This window comes from Geotrypetes seraphini, chromosome 14 (genome assembly GCF_902459505.1).
Source record: "Geotrypetes seraphini chromosome 14, aGeoSer1.1, whole genome shotgun sequence".
NCBI lineage: Eukaryota > Metazoa > Chordata > Amphibia > Gymnophiona > Dermophiidae > Geotrypetes > Geotrypetes seraphini.
The window spans coordinates 3,652,949-3,669,809 of record NC_047097.1 but is presented as its reverse complement, the minus strand read 5'-3'; the positions used below and the strand labels follow the sequence as shown (position 1 = coordinate 3,669,809).

The 16,861-nt window shown below is 42.2% G+C and overlaps 1 protein-coding gene across 4 annotated transcripts in view; it reads left to right on the top strand.

Annotated features, from left to right (window-relative positions):
* The window catches only part of HERC1 (HECT and RLD domain containing E3 ubiquitin protein ligase family member 1), a 423,490-nt gene that overhangs the window by 179,987 nt on the left and 226,642 nt on the right, over nt 1–16,861 (top strand). For all 4 annotated transcript variants that reach the window (XM_033919754.1, XM_033919753.1, XM_033919752.1 and 1 more), the window contains exons 33-34: nt 7,907–8,017; nt 8,106–8,282. In XM_033919754.1, coding sequence (XP_033775645.1) covers nt 7,907–8,017; nt 8,106–8,282 — 288 coding nt within the window. The remainder of the gene's footprint in view (nt 1–7,906; nt 8,018–8,105; nt 8,283–16,861) is intronic.

The window sequence follows — 16,861 nt, the reverse complement described above, 5'->3', positions numbered from 1 at the left end:
AAATTGTTGCAGTTAGGTTTAAGGGGGATCAACATTTCAAACAAGATTTAAAGAATAGAAATGAAAAATTTTAAAGAGACAATAAGAAAAGAAGAAAAGAAGATTTTGACAAGGTAAGAAGAGGGATGGAGCATATAGGAAGTGAAGAAAATATGAGGAACAATTATAAGATTTGGATGGTTTCTTAATGTGAATTTATAATTTGCATTTGAGCGTGACTGAGATAATAATATGAGGACACATAAATGCTGCATTGGAGAAATGTGGGAACTTAGAATATAATAAGATGAAAAATACAAAAGACTATTGATGTAAAGAGAAGAAGATGTGAAGATGGACTGATGGAAATGACTTGAGCATCTGAAATTGACTGAGATATAAGGATGATGTTGCAAAAATACTTTATTGGAGAAAGATGAAATAGCAATCTGCAAGAAGATGGAATAAGAGACTGAAACAGCAGGATGAAGATGTACAAGTGTTACAGTTGTGCAGAATGGAGAATAGACTGTAATAGATTGAAGATGCAATGAAAATTAATGAGAGTTTTAAAAAAATATGAGGTCTGCTTGGTTGAAATGTTTGATCCTTCTTTTGATGTAAGGTTAAAAAAAAAAATGAATATTATAGGATGGAGTGATGTATGTTCCATTGAAGTTGTGAGAAACTTAGGTTAGAAAAAAAAAAAATAATAATATTAATCTTGGGGGGGTATATATTGTAAGAAATGGTTTCCGAAATATTGGGTATATCCTTTTATAAATATATTAGAGGTATAGGATGGAAGAATGTTTGGAAATTTGAATGAGAGGGGAAGTATATAATAAAGAATTATAGTAAATATGGGTATTTAGGGTATTGAAGAATGGATTGACTGCAGGAGAATTTAGTGTTGGTTGTTTGAAAGATTAGAGAAAGAAAAATGAGTATGTTATTGCCTGTGGGGAGTTTATTTTTTGCTCAGTAATATGTGCGTTTCGAAGTTTGCATTTGTGTTAGGGGAGGGGAGGGTGGAGGATGGGAATAGGGGGGGATGGGGAGGGGGGGAGACTCATATATTGGTTTAAGGAAAAAGAAAAAATGTATATTTTATGTTTGAGTGGATTATATATGTATTTTATATTTTATTTGTAAAATGGGTTTTAAAATTTTTTCTTTGAATGTAAATGGCCTTAATCACCCTATAAAAAGGAAAAAGGTATTGGAATATATTAAACAACAAAATATAGATATATGTTTCTTGCAAGAGACACATTTGTCTGGAACAGAGTCTATGAAGCTGACAGATAAGTGGATAAAACAATGTTTATTTGCACCAGCGGTAAAAAAAAAAGGCAGGAGTTGCAATATTGATTAATAAAAAATGTCCAGCAACATTTAATATGGTTAAGGCAGATCCTCAAGGAAGGTGGTTACTTGTTGACATGAGCATGGGCAGTAATACAATGGCGTTACTAAATATATATGCACCTAATTCGAATCAAAGTGAATTCTTTAAATCTCTACAACAATTAGTTTTACCACTGGCTACTACTAATTTAGTGGTGGCTGGGGATTTCAATGCTGTTATAGATCCAATAATGGATAAAAAGCCTAGTAGAATAATGAAATCAATGGGATTAGATAATTTGGTACAAATATGTAATTTAAAAGATATATGGCGTATTCTTCATTTTAATGATCGGGAATTTACATTTTGTTCACATGTTCATCAATCGTTCTCAAGAATTGATTATATTTTTGTTTCAGATCAGATGGTACAGCAAGTTATAAAAGCTGACATAGAACCAATAGTAATATCTGATCATGGTGGTATATGGATAGAAGTTAACTTAGTAGATCCAGATAATTCCAAACCTGTATGGAGGTTTGATAATACATTGCTTGCTGATTCTAAATTTTGCACAGAATTTCAAAATAAAATAAATGAATATTTTAGACTTAATGATTTAGAGGAAATTTCGATTGGAATTTTATGGGATGCTTTCAAAGCAACTATGAGAGGACAAATTATATCATATTCTGCATATAAAAAGAAACTGTTAAGAAAACAATATGTGAATTTGGAAAAAGAAATTAAGAATTTGGAATTAAAATTGGTTAATAAATGGGAACAGGAGACATTTCAAATATTGTTAAAAAAAATGTGAATATAATGAAATTTCCTCTGGGTTAGTAAGGAAAGATATTTTTGCTCAGCAGGTGGTGTATTATGGTAGTGCAAATAAGGCTGGAAAATTATTGGCAAATTATTTAAAAGCAAAGAAAAGGAAGGAGAAAATAAGCATAATTAAAGATGAGTTAGGAAATTCTCATTCTCAAATTGGAAATATATTAAAACAATTTTTAAAATATTATAAGTCATTGTATTCTTCGGAGTCTTATTTAAATAAAGAGAAAGATGGGATGGATTTTTTGAGTTTAGTTGAAGGTCCTAAGGTTCCTGATCATATAAAAAGAAGTTTAGATAAACCTATATCATTAAAAGAGTTACAAATGGCATTGAAATCCCTTAGAGTTGGGACCGCTCCAGGTGGAGATGGATTTACAGTAGAGTTTCCCTATTACCGTATTTATTAAAATTATATCAGGATCAAATGAATAAAGGTTGTATATCAGGCACTATGGCAGAATCTTTAACTATTGTTTTGCCAAAGCCAAATAAAGATCCAACATTGGTTTCAAACTACAGGCCTATATCTTTAATAAATGTAGATGGTAAATTATTAGCTAAGATTTTAGCATTAAGATTGGCTAAAGCTCTTCCGCATATAATAGGAATGAATCAAACTGGATTTGTTGCTCAAAGACACTCTTCTAATAATACTAGACTGGCATTTCAGATGTATTATTTAACAAAACAAATTAATGATCCGGCTTTTTCGGTTTCACTAGATGCTGAGAAGGCTTTTGATCGTGTAGAATGGAGTTTCATGTATCAAGCTATGGAATGGTTTGGTATTGGATCTGGATTTATACAAATGATACAAGCATTGTACAGCTCCCCAACTGCTCGCTTATATATAAATAATAAGTTTTCGGATGCTTTTAAGTTGCAAAGGGGAATTAGACAGGGTTGTCCATTATCTCCTTTGCTTTTTGATATAGTTCTTGAACCCTTATTATTAGCTATTCGACAGGCAAAGGACATACAGGGTATTCCATATGCTGGAGTGGAATATAAAGTATCTGCTTATGCAGATGACATCTTGCTTCATTTGAGGAATCCGGAAACAACAATCCCATGTCTACTGAAGGTCATAGATACATTTGGAAAATTCTCAGGATACAAAATAAATTGGACTAAATCAGAGATTTTACCTTTAAATGTGCATTGTACAAAAGATATACTTGATTCTTTCCCTTTTATATGGAAAGAGGATGGAATAAAGTACTTAGGTATTTGGCTGAATAAAACACTTGAAGAGACAATGAGAATAAATGAAAAATTTTTATTACAAAAAGTTACAGAGTTGTGTGAGCAATGGAATCCTTTACATTTGTCCTGGTGGGGAAGAGTACAAACTGTTAAAATGATGATTTTGCCTGTGGTTTCCTATCAATTGGGAATGATACCAGTGTTTTTTCAGGGGTCTTTCTATAAAAAATTAAATAGTATTCTGGTTAAATTTATTTGGCTGGGTAAAATTGCAAGAGTGGCTTTAGTGTCTTTGCAAAGACCAATTGAGGAGGGTGGGATAAATTTTCCCAATTTCTATAGGTATCATCAGGCCTATATCATGTGCCAAGGTATGTATTGGGTCCTCCCAGAGCTTTTGGAACAATTACCAGAGTGGTTAAGAGTGGAGAGATCACTTATCTTTCCACTTAGGCTTGATCTTTTGCTTGGTATAAAAGTGCCTAGAATACGTAAGGACAATAGAGTATTAATGGATACTTGGAAAACATTAAGGTTTGTAGACAAATTAACTACTGATTCTATTTTAAAATCGAAACAACAGACTATTTGGGTAAACTCCAAGATACAAATAGGCGGGTTTAAGGTTGTCTGGAAAGATTGGATTAAAGCAGGTATAAGATCATTAACGGAAGTAATTGATAATGGTAAGATGCTTGAATTTTCACAATTGCAACATAAATATGGTCTGAATAAAAAACAAAATTATAAGTGGTTGCAATTGAAGCAGGCTATTCAGGTGGGGTTCCCTGAATGGAAATCTTTAAATGATCATTACAGCTTAGAATTCTTATGTTTCCAGGCAGATTTTCTGGGTCACCAGGCCGCAAAGTGGTATAAAATTATATCTAATTATTTGAATAAGAAGCCTAAAAATGGATTAAGAGATATTTGGAGCATTGAGATTAAGCATCAGATTAATGCATCTCAATGGCCACGTATTTGGTCTTGGAGAATTAAAGGTACGATGTCAGCATCTATTAGGCAAACATGGTTCTTTTTGTTGCATAGAGCATTCTGGACCCCTACTAGATTACAAAAATTTGATTGCTCTAAGTCTAATAGATGCTGGCATTGTAAAATTGAAGTTGGAACTCTAGACCATCTTTTATTTTATTGTCCATGTATTCAGGCATTTTGGATATCAATATGGGATCAAGTTAATATGTTGATGGAGAGTCATGTGGCTTTATCCTATGACACAGTGATTTTTGGAATGTGTATGAGGGCCAAATGCCAAATATCTGCAGCAAACAATAAATTATTGTTGATTCTTACGAGAGTGGGAATTCAACAGATAACAACTAATTGGAAAGACTGTTCTAGATTGAATTGTAATTTTTGGTGGAACTCAGTTTGTCATATGTATAAGATGGAAAGATTTCTTGCGATACAGAGGGGGTATTTTAAAAGATTTCAAGAGGTGTGGAGGCCATTAATTGAATATTATAACGAGTAAAGTTTATTCTTTTTCCTTAGGGGATAATATATAGAAATGGGATGGGATGGGAGGGAGAAATATTGGAAATATGTTGTTATGAAAAATAAGGAGATATATGCAATAGGATGGGATATTTATTGTTGTGCATTACTGGGTATAATAAAATGTTTAAAGTGTTTGAGGAAGAAGGATGGGGGGAGGGACAGATTTCATGTCAGATTAATTGTATTATCAAAAAGGGATGTATAATTATATATAAATTTGGAAGGAATATTTTATTGATATGGAAAAGGGTGGGAGAATAAAAACATGTATAATAAAAAAGAAAAAAAAGGCCCAAGATTCTGGGGTTATATACATGTTAAAGAATCTTTTAACTGACAAGCTATAATTTATGTTCCCTTTGTACATTTCAAATCTTGACTTTTGAATTCTATGAATTGTTTAAGTAAAATCAGTACTCCCCCTCCATGTATAATCTCTCTACATAGAGGCACTATCTTGTAACCTGGAGGACAAATTTAATGAATAATTGGATCATTTGCTAAAGATAACCAAATCTCAGTTAAAAAGAGACGGCCTAATTCTTCCTCCATTAGCCAGTCCTTGATAAAAACTGTTTTACCTCTAACTGATCAAACATTAAGGTAGGTACAAGGAATGGGACTGTATTCTGTCTCCATGTAATCAATCACTTGATCGAGGAAGAGAGTATAAAATTATTTCGCTTCTTTCTTGAGGATGACGACAACCATCCCAATGGTTTGAAATAGTTGGGATTATATTTTTGCTTAGATCTGCATAGTCAAGTAAAAAAAACAATGTGGAGGAAGAGGTCTTTTAATCCCTATTTGATTCCTTGCAGTAAGATATACTGGTATTCGCTCTAGTCCCAAAGAAGCCACCCCCGAGAACTAAAACACTACTACTAGTATTTATCATTTCTATAGCGTTGAAAGGCGTACACAGCGCTGTACATTTAACATACAATAGACAGTCCCTGTTCAGAAGAGCTAACAACCCAGATAGAGTTAAAAAAAAAAAAAGCCACTTCATTATATCCACCTATTTTGACCCTTCATTATATCCACTTAGTTTGACCCTTAAGTGAGTAAGAACCCAAATAGAGCAGTGTCTGATATGACTAACAGGGTGGAGCAGGCACCCATGCACTGCTACTGAAGAGGGAAACAACAGTTCAGATGATAAAAGCTTCCCTGAGGTTACCATTTCAGAATTCCATGAAATTTTATGTATGAGTAGCGTAATATAATAATAATAATAACTTTATTTTTCTATACCGCCATAGTCAGGCGACTTCTAGGCGGTTAACATTGTAAGAAGGCTGGACATTCAGCGAATAACAAGAGGTCTTAATGCAATACAATAATTCTGCATACAATACAATACAATGAGTCTAAATACAATACAATACAATACAATAAGTCTAAGTACAATACCATACAATGAGTCTAAATACTTTACAATAATCTAAATGGGAAACTTACGTTCTAATTGGAGTTCTATAGGTAATGAATACCTGAATACTTTAGTACTAACATATTAATTGGAGTTCTATGGGTAGAGAATACCTAATACGTGAAAGGAGCTGCTTGAGAGAAAGAAAAGGTGATAACAGGGGGGAAGTTCTAGTGAGGGAGGGGACTGTTTTAGTCAATGAATTTGGCGAAAAGGGCGGTTTTGATCGATTTTCAGAATGCACTGTAAGTCAGATTGGGTTCGTTTATGTAGTTTTTCAGCCAAACTTGCTGTCTGTTCGCTTGGAACTTAAAGGTTCTATCCAGGTCTTCAACTATGCTGTGCAAAATATTAGATAGATTATGAGCCCACTGGAACAGATAGGGACAAATGACTGAGTACCTGATTGTAAACCACTTAGATAACTTTTATAGGCGGTATATAAATACCTAAAATAAAATAAAAATAAAATAGACTCAGATGTGCATTTATTCCTGAACTAGAGCATCTGATGCGAGGGTACTCTTGTCAATCTACGCGTGACTGGAACCAAAGTGGCTACTGTACATAAGCCAAATTTGAGCTTTCTACCAGTCTTGGTTTATCTATATAGTTTTTGACGCTGAATTCAGATTTACTGATGCAATTGCCCAAATTAGATTACTGTTTTCATTAATGCCCAACAAATTGGGCCAAAAAATGAAACATACAAAATGAGGCTCATACTTTGATCACCAATAGCTTTTGAAAATATTTTATCAAATGCCTCATTTCTTTACAAGTATATTAACAACGCTGGTTTCTGTGCATATATAACTTATTAGCTGTCCAGCAAGAGTCCTTGCAAAAATATGGCATGATAAAAATGCCCTTGTGAACTTGTGCTTTAATTTTGCCTTGTTTTCATGTGGGCCATCTTAGATTTTTTTTGTTTCTTTTATACCACAAGAAAGAGCATCTTTTCTTCTAGACCTTCTATGGCCTGTAAAACTGCTTGAAACACAACAAGCATGTTCTGTGATGCATTGTACATAGTGAATTTATGTTGGATTACTATTACAGGTTCTTATCTTTATGCTGGTCCATGCCACTGCCAGTTCAATGAACTGGTTATTCCACTGGCCAGCTTCAGGTCAGCTATTAGTATTCACCAAATGAAAGGAAGGTGAATTGAATCATTATCTCTCCAAAAGGATCTTTAACGGGGGTTCCTAAGCCTGATGAGTTCTTGCCAGAGGTTCCCAAGCCAGATTATACAATTTACAAACAGAACATAAGAAGAAACAGGGCAAAAAGAAGCTTAGAGATTTGAGCAAATCAAATAAACTAACAAACCAATTAAGACATGATGAGGTGTGTTTTTCTGACCACTGTAAAACATCAGTTGAGTTGTCAGATGATGTGGGAGTATTGAAATTGTCAAATAGGATCCAACTAGCAATGTTTCTGAAATGTTTTCTTCTAAAGGTGTATTTTAAGTAATCAAGCATCAAAGGTCAGTGTTGCTGCAGCTTATTGATTAATAGTAAGTAGAAGTCTTATTTTCATTGATGTTTTTAATGTAACAGGTTGTTGAGCGCTTGTTCTCATTACTGTCTGATTGTATGTGGGAGACACCTGTAGCGCAAGCAAAACATGCAATTCAAATCAAGGAAAGAGAGCAAGAAATGAAGCTACAGGTAATGAGCTTTCTATCTTACTTCCCTGATATTAAACCCAGGCATTCAGCAGCTTCAGATAAAGTATGTGTTGTGATCCATTTGATAGAAGCAGGGTGAGCCAGAAGAGGAGGATGAGAATCTGCCTATACAGGAAGTGTCTTTTGACCCAGAGAAAGCCCAGTGTTGCTTAGTGGAGAATGGACAGATTTTAACTCATGGCAGTGGAGGCAAAGGATATGGGTTGGCATCAACTGGAGTCACATCTGGATGTTACCAGTGGAAGGTAACTAGACATAAAATGATATTAAATGTTAATGTGAAGTTTAATCACTTTTGCTTTAGGAAATAATAAACAGGTTGTTTTGATTGCATTTAACTGTACCTTTGGTATACCTGCCAGCCTTCTAGTGTCTTATAGTGCATATTTGTACATCCTACAGCATTTCAGTAATTCCCCCCTACTATAGAAAATTCTATATTTTAAACTAATGTAAAATAAAAGTACAGTTTTAACCTGTCACATCTTTCATTATTTCTTTAGAGGGCAGTTGTAGCAGTTTCTAATTTGCTTCAGACTTAAGATTGGTCCATGATTTTATATTGTATTGACATTTATTTCATACTAAATATTTGCAAAAAGTCAAATATTGTATACCATTTTAAATGTACAAAACTGACTGCAGAATAGATATAGATCCCAGTAGATAGCCCATAGGTCACTGTTTACATAGAGCTGTTCATATCTTTGGGTTTATATTGTTATTGTTCAGTCTAAGTTTTAGTGGTTGAAACTGTTCTTGTCACCTAAGTCTTGCTCTTACTGTATTACAAAAGCATTGCAAAATACAAGTATAAAACTATTGCTTCTCATTGCTATTCTTCACTATAAATTCAACCTCGTATTCCCTGATTCCAGTGCATAAAGCACTTGAGTCCTGAACTTATGGGTAGTACATCTTCATCCACGAGGCATGCAGAAGGTATCATCTACTTTTTAAACTTCGCCTCCCTGCAACACCAGGCACCACCCCCTTTCTTCAGTTTTTTCCTTCTGAAAGTGAGTTGAGAGTGTCTGGGTTTTTTTTCCTCTGCTTAAATTTCTTATTTTTGGATTTTTATCTGATATTTTGTTCGAGATTTTGGATGCTGTAGAGGCTCCCAATATTCCTGGGGACAACTCTGCCTGAGAGAAGCTGCAGACTCGGTATTCTGAGGTCTGTAGCTGGGCAGGCCACCCTTGCTGTAGGGCACCTATCTGGCCAGCCAGCCCTAACACTTGGATCAACTTGGGGTTCAGCCCCTGAAAGTCTGCTCTCCCTGTTTGAGCACTTGAGTGCAGGCTGTATTCTTCGTGGGTGAAGATGCACTACCCACAGATTCAGGACTCATGTGCTATTCTACTGGAAAGATTATCAAGGTAAGAACCTAATCTTCTGGTTTTTTTCTTTATAATGTTGACAACTTTTCTTTTCATATCTTTTTTTTGTTTTCCTCCCTTTACCTTAATTTTCTTGCATTGCATCGCATTTGTGATCATCTTATTTGCATTCGATTTATTGCTTTTGTGCTGTTCCCTTTTTTTGTATCACTTTCTAACCATTTTTCTGCACATAACACTACAGAATATCAATAAGAAATGTGAAGGTGCATTAGATGCACTAAAAACTCAAACAAACTTCTATAGCGACCCTCTAGACATGCACAGATGAGTCGGTTATGTCCCTCTACCAGCAGGTGGAGACTGAGAACAAAGTGACTTGAAGAATACTTAAAACTAGGCTATGCAGTCCCCCCTCAAGCCAGTCTGCAGCAGGTGTTGAGGTGGTAACTGTGTGTAGTTCTGTTTCTTTTTGATCTGGGAGGGGGGTGTTTCCTTCTCTTTTTGGCTCCCCTCATAGTTTCTCCTTGGTTCTCTATTTAAATTAAAAATAATAAAAAAAAGAACAAAACCCTCTCAATGCTGACAGTTGATTTTCTTACTGGACCAAGGCGGGGGCCCACAGAGATCTCCTTTGCCTCAGGGGGTGCTATACCTGGGTGGCTGGGTCCTTCCCCCCTGTCCCCCACCTCCCTACTAGTAGTGGTGCCTCAATTGTGGGTTTGCCTTTTTTCTATTAAACAAAAGTGCTGGTCAATTTCCTGCCATCTGCAGATTCTTTGAGTTTTTAGTAATGCTGAGAGAATTCTCCTAAACTGTTAAATCTTAGCCCGACTGCTTCGTAGGGCTTTAAACTAGGTAAGTTGGGGGAGGGTACCCATTCACATATCAGTGCAGTAAGTAACTATCTTGACGAGGTGAGTCGAAGCTCCGCTTCTGAGTCTGAGGTAAGTACCCACATTACAAATAACTCTCTAGGAGGCACACTAACTCAGGTGGGAAACTACCCACAGGGTCTAAGCAATAACAAAGTATGGAAGGCTATGTATGTTAATGCACACAGTTTGGGCAATAAAATTCTTGAATTGGAGACCGAAATATTGAATGCTGACCTAGACGTAGTGGCGATATCGTAAACTTGATTTACGGACTCTCATGGGTGGGATATGGCTATATCTGGTTACAACTTACTTCGTCAAGACAGAGAAGGCAAGTTAGGAGGAGGGGTAGCACTATACATTAAAGAAGACATCACAACCACCAGAATCACAGATGTCAAGTACACCGGGGAATCCCTCTGGGTAAACCTGGCCAGAGGCAGAGGAAAATGCCTGTTTCTTTAGCACTCTCCAGACCAGTAGAGGTTAATCTTTACAAATGGGTATATATCCAATCATGACCAGCAGGTGGAGACTGAAAACAAAACTGTGGGACAGTATATAATATACTCCCTTCTCTATTTACCTCAGTCTTCTTTCAGTCTCCAGCAGGTGTTGATGTGATCTGTACCCATCTCCCTTGGTAGGGCTGTTGGAATTTGTTTAAGGGGTTTATAGTCCCTGATTTTGGCCGGACAGAGCTTGGGCGGGCCCTGTTTGGGGGTCCGTCCGACCTCGGGGGTGTCCTAGGCTTCAAGAGCAAACTAGATGCATATCTCCTTAAGAGAGGCATATAAAGATATGGTGGACTATAAATTACGCCAGGTGTACACCTGGCAGGGCCTCCGCGTGTGCGGATCGCCGGACTTGATGGACCGAAGGTCTGATCCGGAGATGGCAGTTCTTATGTTCTTATAAACCCGGCGGGTCTCAAGCGGGGTCCCTCCCCCCACTTCCTTCACCTCCCCACATTTTTTTAGAGGAGCCTCAGCAGTAAGCCTTGCCCCCTAAATCAAGCAAGGCATATTGCTTCGAGAGCCTGTGGAGTCTGTTCTGTAAAAAAAAAAAAAAAAATCCTGAGGTAGTGCTGGTCTGGAGGGTTGTTTCCCTTTAAGAAAACTGTATTTTACTGTATTTTTTCATCTAACCGGCACTTTTTTATAGCTAGGTCGCGTATGGAGCAATGAGCACTTCTAAAGGGAAAAAGTGCTCATTGTGCTCCAGGCGCGAGGCACTCGCGGCCGGCCTGTGCAAGCGGTGTTCAGGCTGGTGCGGTGGAGGAGCTTCGTCGGCAGCGGCTGCAGGCGCCCAGAGCTCCCCGCCGATGGTGCCTCGCGAGTCGGCTGGGAGCAGTGGGGAAGCCCGGTCTTCCCCAACCGCCCACGGAGGGATTCCCCAAGCCGCCGACGGTCGGGTTGTTGGGGATTCCCTCTCAGCTGATATTTTGACAGCTGATGCCGACTTGCCTGTTTTAGCGGCTGGGACTGTTCAGGCTTCTCAGCCGCTACAGGCTATGGAGGGAGCATTTTTGGCGGGAAAGTCGCCATCTTCTCAGTCTGGCCCCTCCATTTTGTCTTCCACCTCAGGTGACCTTCCCCCTGTATTGGAAAAACAGGGGCAGGCTTCTGCTGGGTCCCCTGCTGTGGCAGGGAGTCCCTTGGGACCCTCGGGGGGTTTTTCTCCTGATTTCTTTTTTTCCTTGTGCAGAGCCTATTTTCAGGCGGCTGGGGGTCCCGGATACGCTCAGGGGGTTTCGGGGAGTGGGGTTTCCTCCGCGCTCCCTGCGGCTTTGCCTCTCTCGTCTGTTGTGGCGTCCCCTTCTCCTCCTCCCTTGTCCAAGCGTCCGCGGGTGTCGTGGGACGAGGATTTATGGTCGGAGGAGCATGTCGGTCTGGATGAGGATCTGGACCTTTCAGAGGATTTCCAGGACCCTCTCGAGGGGACGGCCGCTGGCGGCGGGTTGTCGGGTTTCCCGTCCTCCGGCGAAGAGGCGTCTGTGGTGCGCCTTTTTCAAAGAGATGAGCTGCCGGACCTGATTCAACAGGTTTCTTCGGTGTTGCGTTTTGAGGATGCGCCGCCGGAGACTCCGCGTGTGGGGGACCCTCTGCTATGGGGGATCCGTTCCGTTTCCCGCTCTTTTCCTATGCATCAGGATATTCGGGATATTATACTGGAACAGTGGAAAATGCCGGAGGCGCTGTTTCGTTTGGCGCGCAGCATGGCTCGTTTGTATCCCATCCCAGAGGGGGATCGGGCTACTTTAGCATCGCCAGTCGTTGGCGCGGTGGTCTCGGCGATTTCTAAGCGGCATACCGTGCCTGTTGAGGGCGGTTCTGCCTTGCGGGACTCTGAGGAGCGCAAGTTGGAGAACATCCTTAAGCAAGATTTTCAGGTCTCTGCCTTTGGGGTCCAGGCGGCTATTTGTGGGGGGCTGGTCGCTCGCGCCGTGTTTCGGTGGGCTGAGCGTGTCCTGGATCGGGATTCTGATGACTGGTCTCTGGTGGATCAGGAGGTAGCGAAGATTGAGATGGCTGCCTCGTTCCTCTCAGATGCTCTTTATGACTTGGTGCAGATCTCGGCTAAGTCTTTGGCCTTTGGCGTGGCCGCGCAACGTATTTTGTGGCTGCGCGCTTGGGCGGCGGATGCTGCGTCCAAAGCTAAGCTTACTAAATTTCCCTTTCGGGGGTCTTTTTTGTTTGGGGAGTAATTGGATAAGTTGATTCAGACTCTGACGGACTCAAAGGTGCCCCGTCTGCCTGAGGACCGTGCCCGCCCTGCGTCTCGGGGTGGCGCTGCCCGGGGGCGTTTGCGGGAGTTTCGCAAGTATCGCCCTGGGTGTGGGACTGCTTCTTTCCAGGCTCCGGGGTTTTCCCGGGGTCGGTTCTTCCAGCGCATGCAGCCCTTTCGGGGGGCCCGTCGGGGGGCAGGGAATCCCTCCACCGGTTCCCCCGCTTCCCGTCCTGCACAATGACTCCTTGCCGGCGCCCCCTTTGGTTCCGGTGGGGGCCCGGCTGCGCTAATTTTTCCCCAAATGGGCCGAGATCACGTCTGATCAGTGGGTCCTGGAGGTGGTGCGGGACAGTTATGCCCTAGAGTTCGCCCGCTCTCTGCCGGACTATTTCCTCGCCTCTCCATGTCAGACTCCTTGGAAGACGCAGGCTTTTCGCCAGACCCTTCAGCGCTTGCTAGATCTCAAGGCAGTTGTTCCAGTGCCCCCTCCGGAGTGGGGCACCGGCAGGTACTCCATTTACTTTGTGGTGCCCAAGAAGGAGGGGACCTTTCGGCCCATCCTGGATTTGAAAGGGGTCAACAGGGCTCTCAAGATTCCCTCTTTCCGCATGGAAACTCTGCGGTCGGTCATTCTGGCGGTTCAGCCGGGGGAGTTTCTCACTTCTCTCGATCTGACGGAGGCCTACTTGCATGTTCCCATTCGGGCCTCTCATCAGCGCTTCCTTTGCTTTGCGATCTTGGGTTGGCACTATCAGTTCTGTGCGCTTCCCTTTGGTCTGGCCATGGCTCCCCGGACGTTCACCAAGGTGATGGTGGTCGTCGCGGCAGCCTTGCGGTCGGAGGGCATTCTGGTACACCCCTACCTGGACGACTGGTTGATTCGGGCAAAGTCGTTGCAGGAGAGCTCCCGGGTTACGGCTCGGGTGGTGGAGTTTCTCCGGTCGCTGGGCTGGGTGGTCAACCTTTCCAAGAGTCGGTTGGTCCCGGCTCAGCGTCTGGAGTACCTTGGGGTTCTGTTCGACACCTCCTTGGGGAAGGTCTTCCTTCTAGAGGCCCGGGTGAGCAAATTGCAATCTTAGATTCGCCTGCTTTTGGCGTCCCGGTGTCCTCGGGCGCGAGATTTCCTCCTTGGGGTCGACGGCGGCGTCCCTGGACGTGGTGAGGTGGGCGCGGGCCCACATGCGTCCTCTTCAGTATGCTCTGCTCCGGAGGTGGTCTCCCCAGAGGCACGGTTTGGATGTTCCTGTTCCCCTGCGAAGCATGGCGCGCTGCAGTCTGCGCTGGTGGCTCCGGACCCCTCACCTGGTCCAGGGGGTGGGTCTGGATCTCCCGCAGTGGACGGTGCTCCTTACGGATGCGAGTCTCCTCGGTTGGGGGGCTCAGTGTTTGGGTCACTCAGCTCAGGGCACCTGGTCCACGGAGGAGGCCTCCTGGTCGATCAACGTGTTGGAGACCAGAGCGGTCCGTCTGGCGCTGTTAGCTTTCCACTCCCTTTTGTTGGGCAAGTCAGTCAGAGTCCTGTCGGACAATGCCACGGCGGTGGCTTATGTCAATCGTCAGGGGGGCACCAAGAGCACTCAGGTGGCGCAGGAGGCGGCTCGGCTCATGGTTTGGGCAGAGTCCCATCTTCTGGACCTCTCGGCCTCTCACATAGCCGGGGTAGAAAATGTTCAGGCAGACTTCCTCAGTCGTCACTTCCTGGATCCAGGAGAGTGGTGTCTCGGCGCCGTGGCGTTTCAGTTGATAGTGCAGACTTGGGGGCAGCCCCTGATGGCCACGAGTGGCAACGCCAAAGTGCCCCGCTTCTTCAGTCGTCGCAGGGACGGTCTGGCCGAGGGTCTGGATGCTCTGGTCCAACCGTGGCCAACGGAGGGGCTGTTGTATGTGTTCCCACCTTGGCCATTAGTGGGCAGAGTACTTCTTCGCATTGTTCACCATCCGGGTCTGGTGGTTCTGGTGGCTCCGGATTGGCCTCGACGTCCGTGGTATGCGGATCTGGTGAGGCATCTGGTGGCGGATCCTCTTCCTCTGCCTCTCTTGGACGATCTTCTGACACAGGGTCCCATTCCCATGTTCGACCCGTCTCCCTTCTGTCTTATGGCTTGGCTCTTGAAAGGGGTCGCCTTAGTAAGAAGAGATATTCAGATAAGGTGATCTCTACACTCTTGGGGTCCCGGAGGCGCAAGATCTCTACATTCCGAGGATTTCTAAAGATCGGAGAACTAAAGGCAAAGGAAAACCGGCATGGCTTACCATACAGGTGAAGGAAGCCATAAAAGAAAAGAAGGACTCTTTCAAAAAATGGAAATGCATAAAGACAACCGAAGCCTGGAACAAACATAAAGATGATCAGAAGAAATGTCACAAGGCGGTGAGGGATGCCAAACAGGATTATGAGGAAAAAATAGCCCAGGAGGCCAAAAACTTCAAGCCCTTCTTTAGATACGTGAAAGGGAAAAAACCTGCAAGAGAGGCAGTGGGACCCCTGGATGACCAGGGAAGAAAAGGGTACATCAAGGAAGATAAACAAATCGCAGACAAACTAAATTCCTTCTTTGCGTCCGTCTTTACGAAGGAGGACACCTCAACAATACCTGAAGCGGAGAAACTGTTTACAGGAGAAATAGAGGACAGCCTCACCACAGTTGAAGTGAACTTAGATCAGATATACTACCAGATCGACAAACTTAAAAGTGACAAATCCCCTGGACCGGATGAAATTCACCCGAGAGTCTTGAAGGAATTGAAGGTTGAAATCGGAGAGTTATTGCAAAAACTTGCAAACCTGTCAATCAGAACTGGTCAGATACCAGACGACTGGAAGAAAGCGAACGTCACGCCAATTTTCAAAAAAGGATCGAGAGGAGAACCGGGCAATTATAGACCTGTGAGTCTTACGTCTGTCCCAGGCAAGATGATTGAATCACTGATCAAGGATAGCATAGTTCAGCACTTGGACACACACGACTTGATGAAACCCAGTCAACATGGATTCAGGAAAGGGAAATCGTGTTTGACGAATTTACTCCAATTCTTTGAGACCGTGAACGAGCAAATTGATAGTGGAAAGCCGGTGGACATAATATACTTGGACTTCCAGAAAGCGTTCGACAAAGTTCCACACGAAAGACTTCTCAGGAAACTACAAAGCCATGGCATAGAGGGAGATATACAAAGATGGATAGGCAAATGGCTGGATAACAGGAAGCAGAGAGTGGGCATAAATGGGAAGTTCTCCGACTGGGAGATAGTGACTAGTGGTGTACCCCAGGGCTCAGTACTTGGACCGATCCTTTTTAATATTTATATCAATGACTTGGAAAACGGAACATCCAGTGAGATCATCAAGTTTGCAGATGACACAAAACTCTGCCGGGCAATCAGATCGCAGGAGGATAGTGAGGAACTCCAGAGCGATTTGTGTCGGTTAGAAAAATGGGCGGAGAAATGGCAGATGAAGTTCAACGTGGAGAAATGCAAGGTAATGCATTTAGGCAGTAAGAATAAGGAATACGAGTACAGAATGTCAGGTGCAAGTCTGGGAAAAAGTGTACAAGAAAGGGATCTGGGTGTACTGATAGATAGGACCCTGAAGCCGTCAGCACAATGCGCGGCAGCGGCAAAGAAGGCAAATAGAATGTTGGGCATGATAAAGAAAGGAATCTCGAGTAGATCGGAGAAAGTTATAATGCCGCTTTATAGGGCAATGGTCAGACCCCACTTGGAATACTGTGTCCAACATTGGTCTCCCTACCTAAAGAAGGATATAAAACTGCTGGAGAGGGTGCAGAGACGAGCAACCAAACTAGTGAAGGGTATGGAGAAACTGGTATATGAGGATCGACTTAAAACACTGGGATTGTTCTCCCTTGAGAA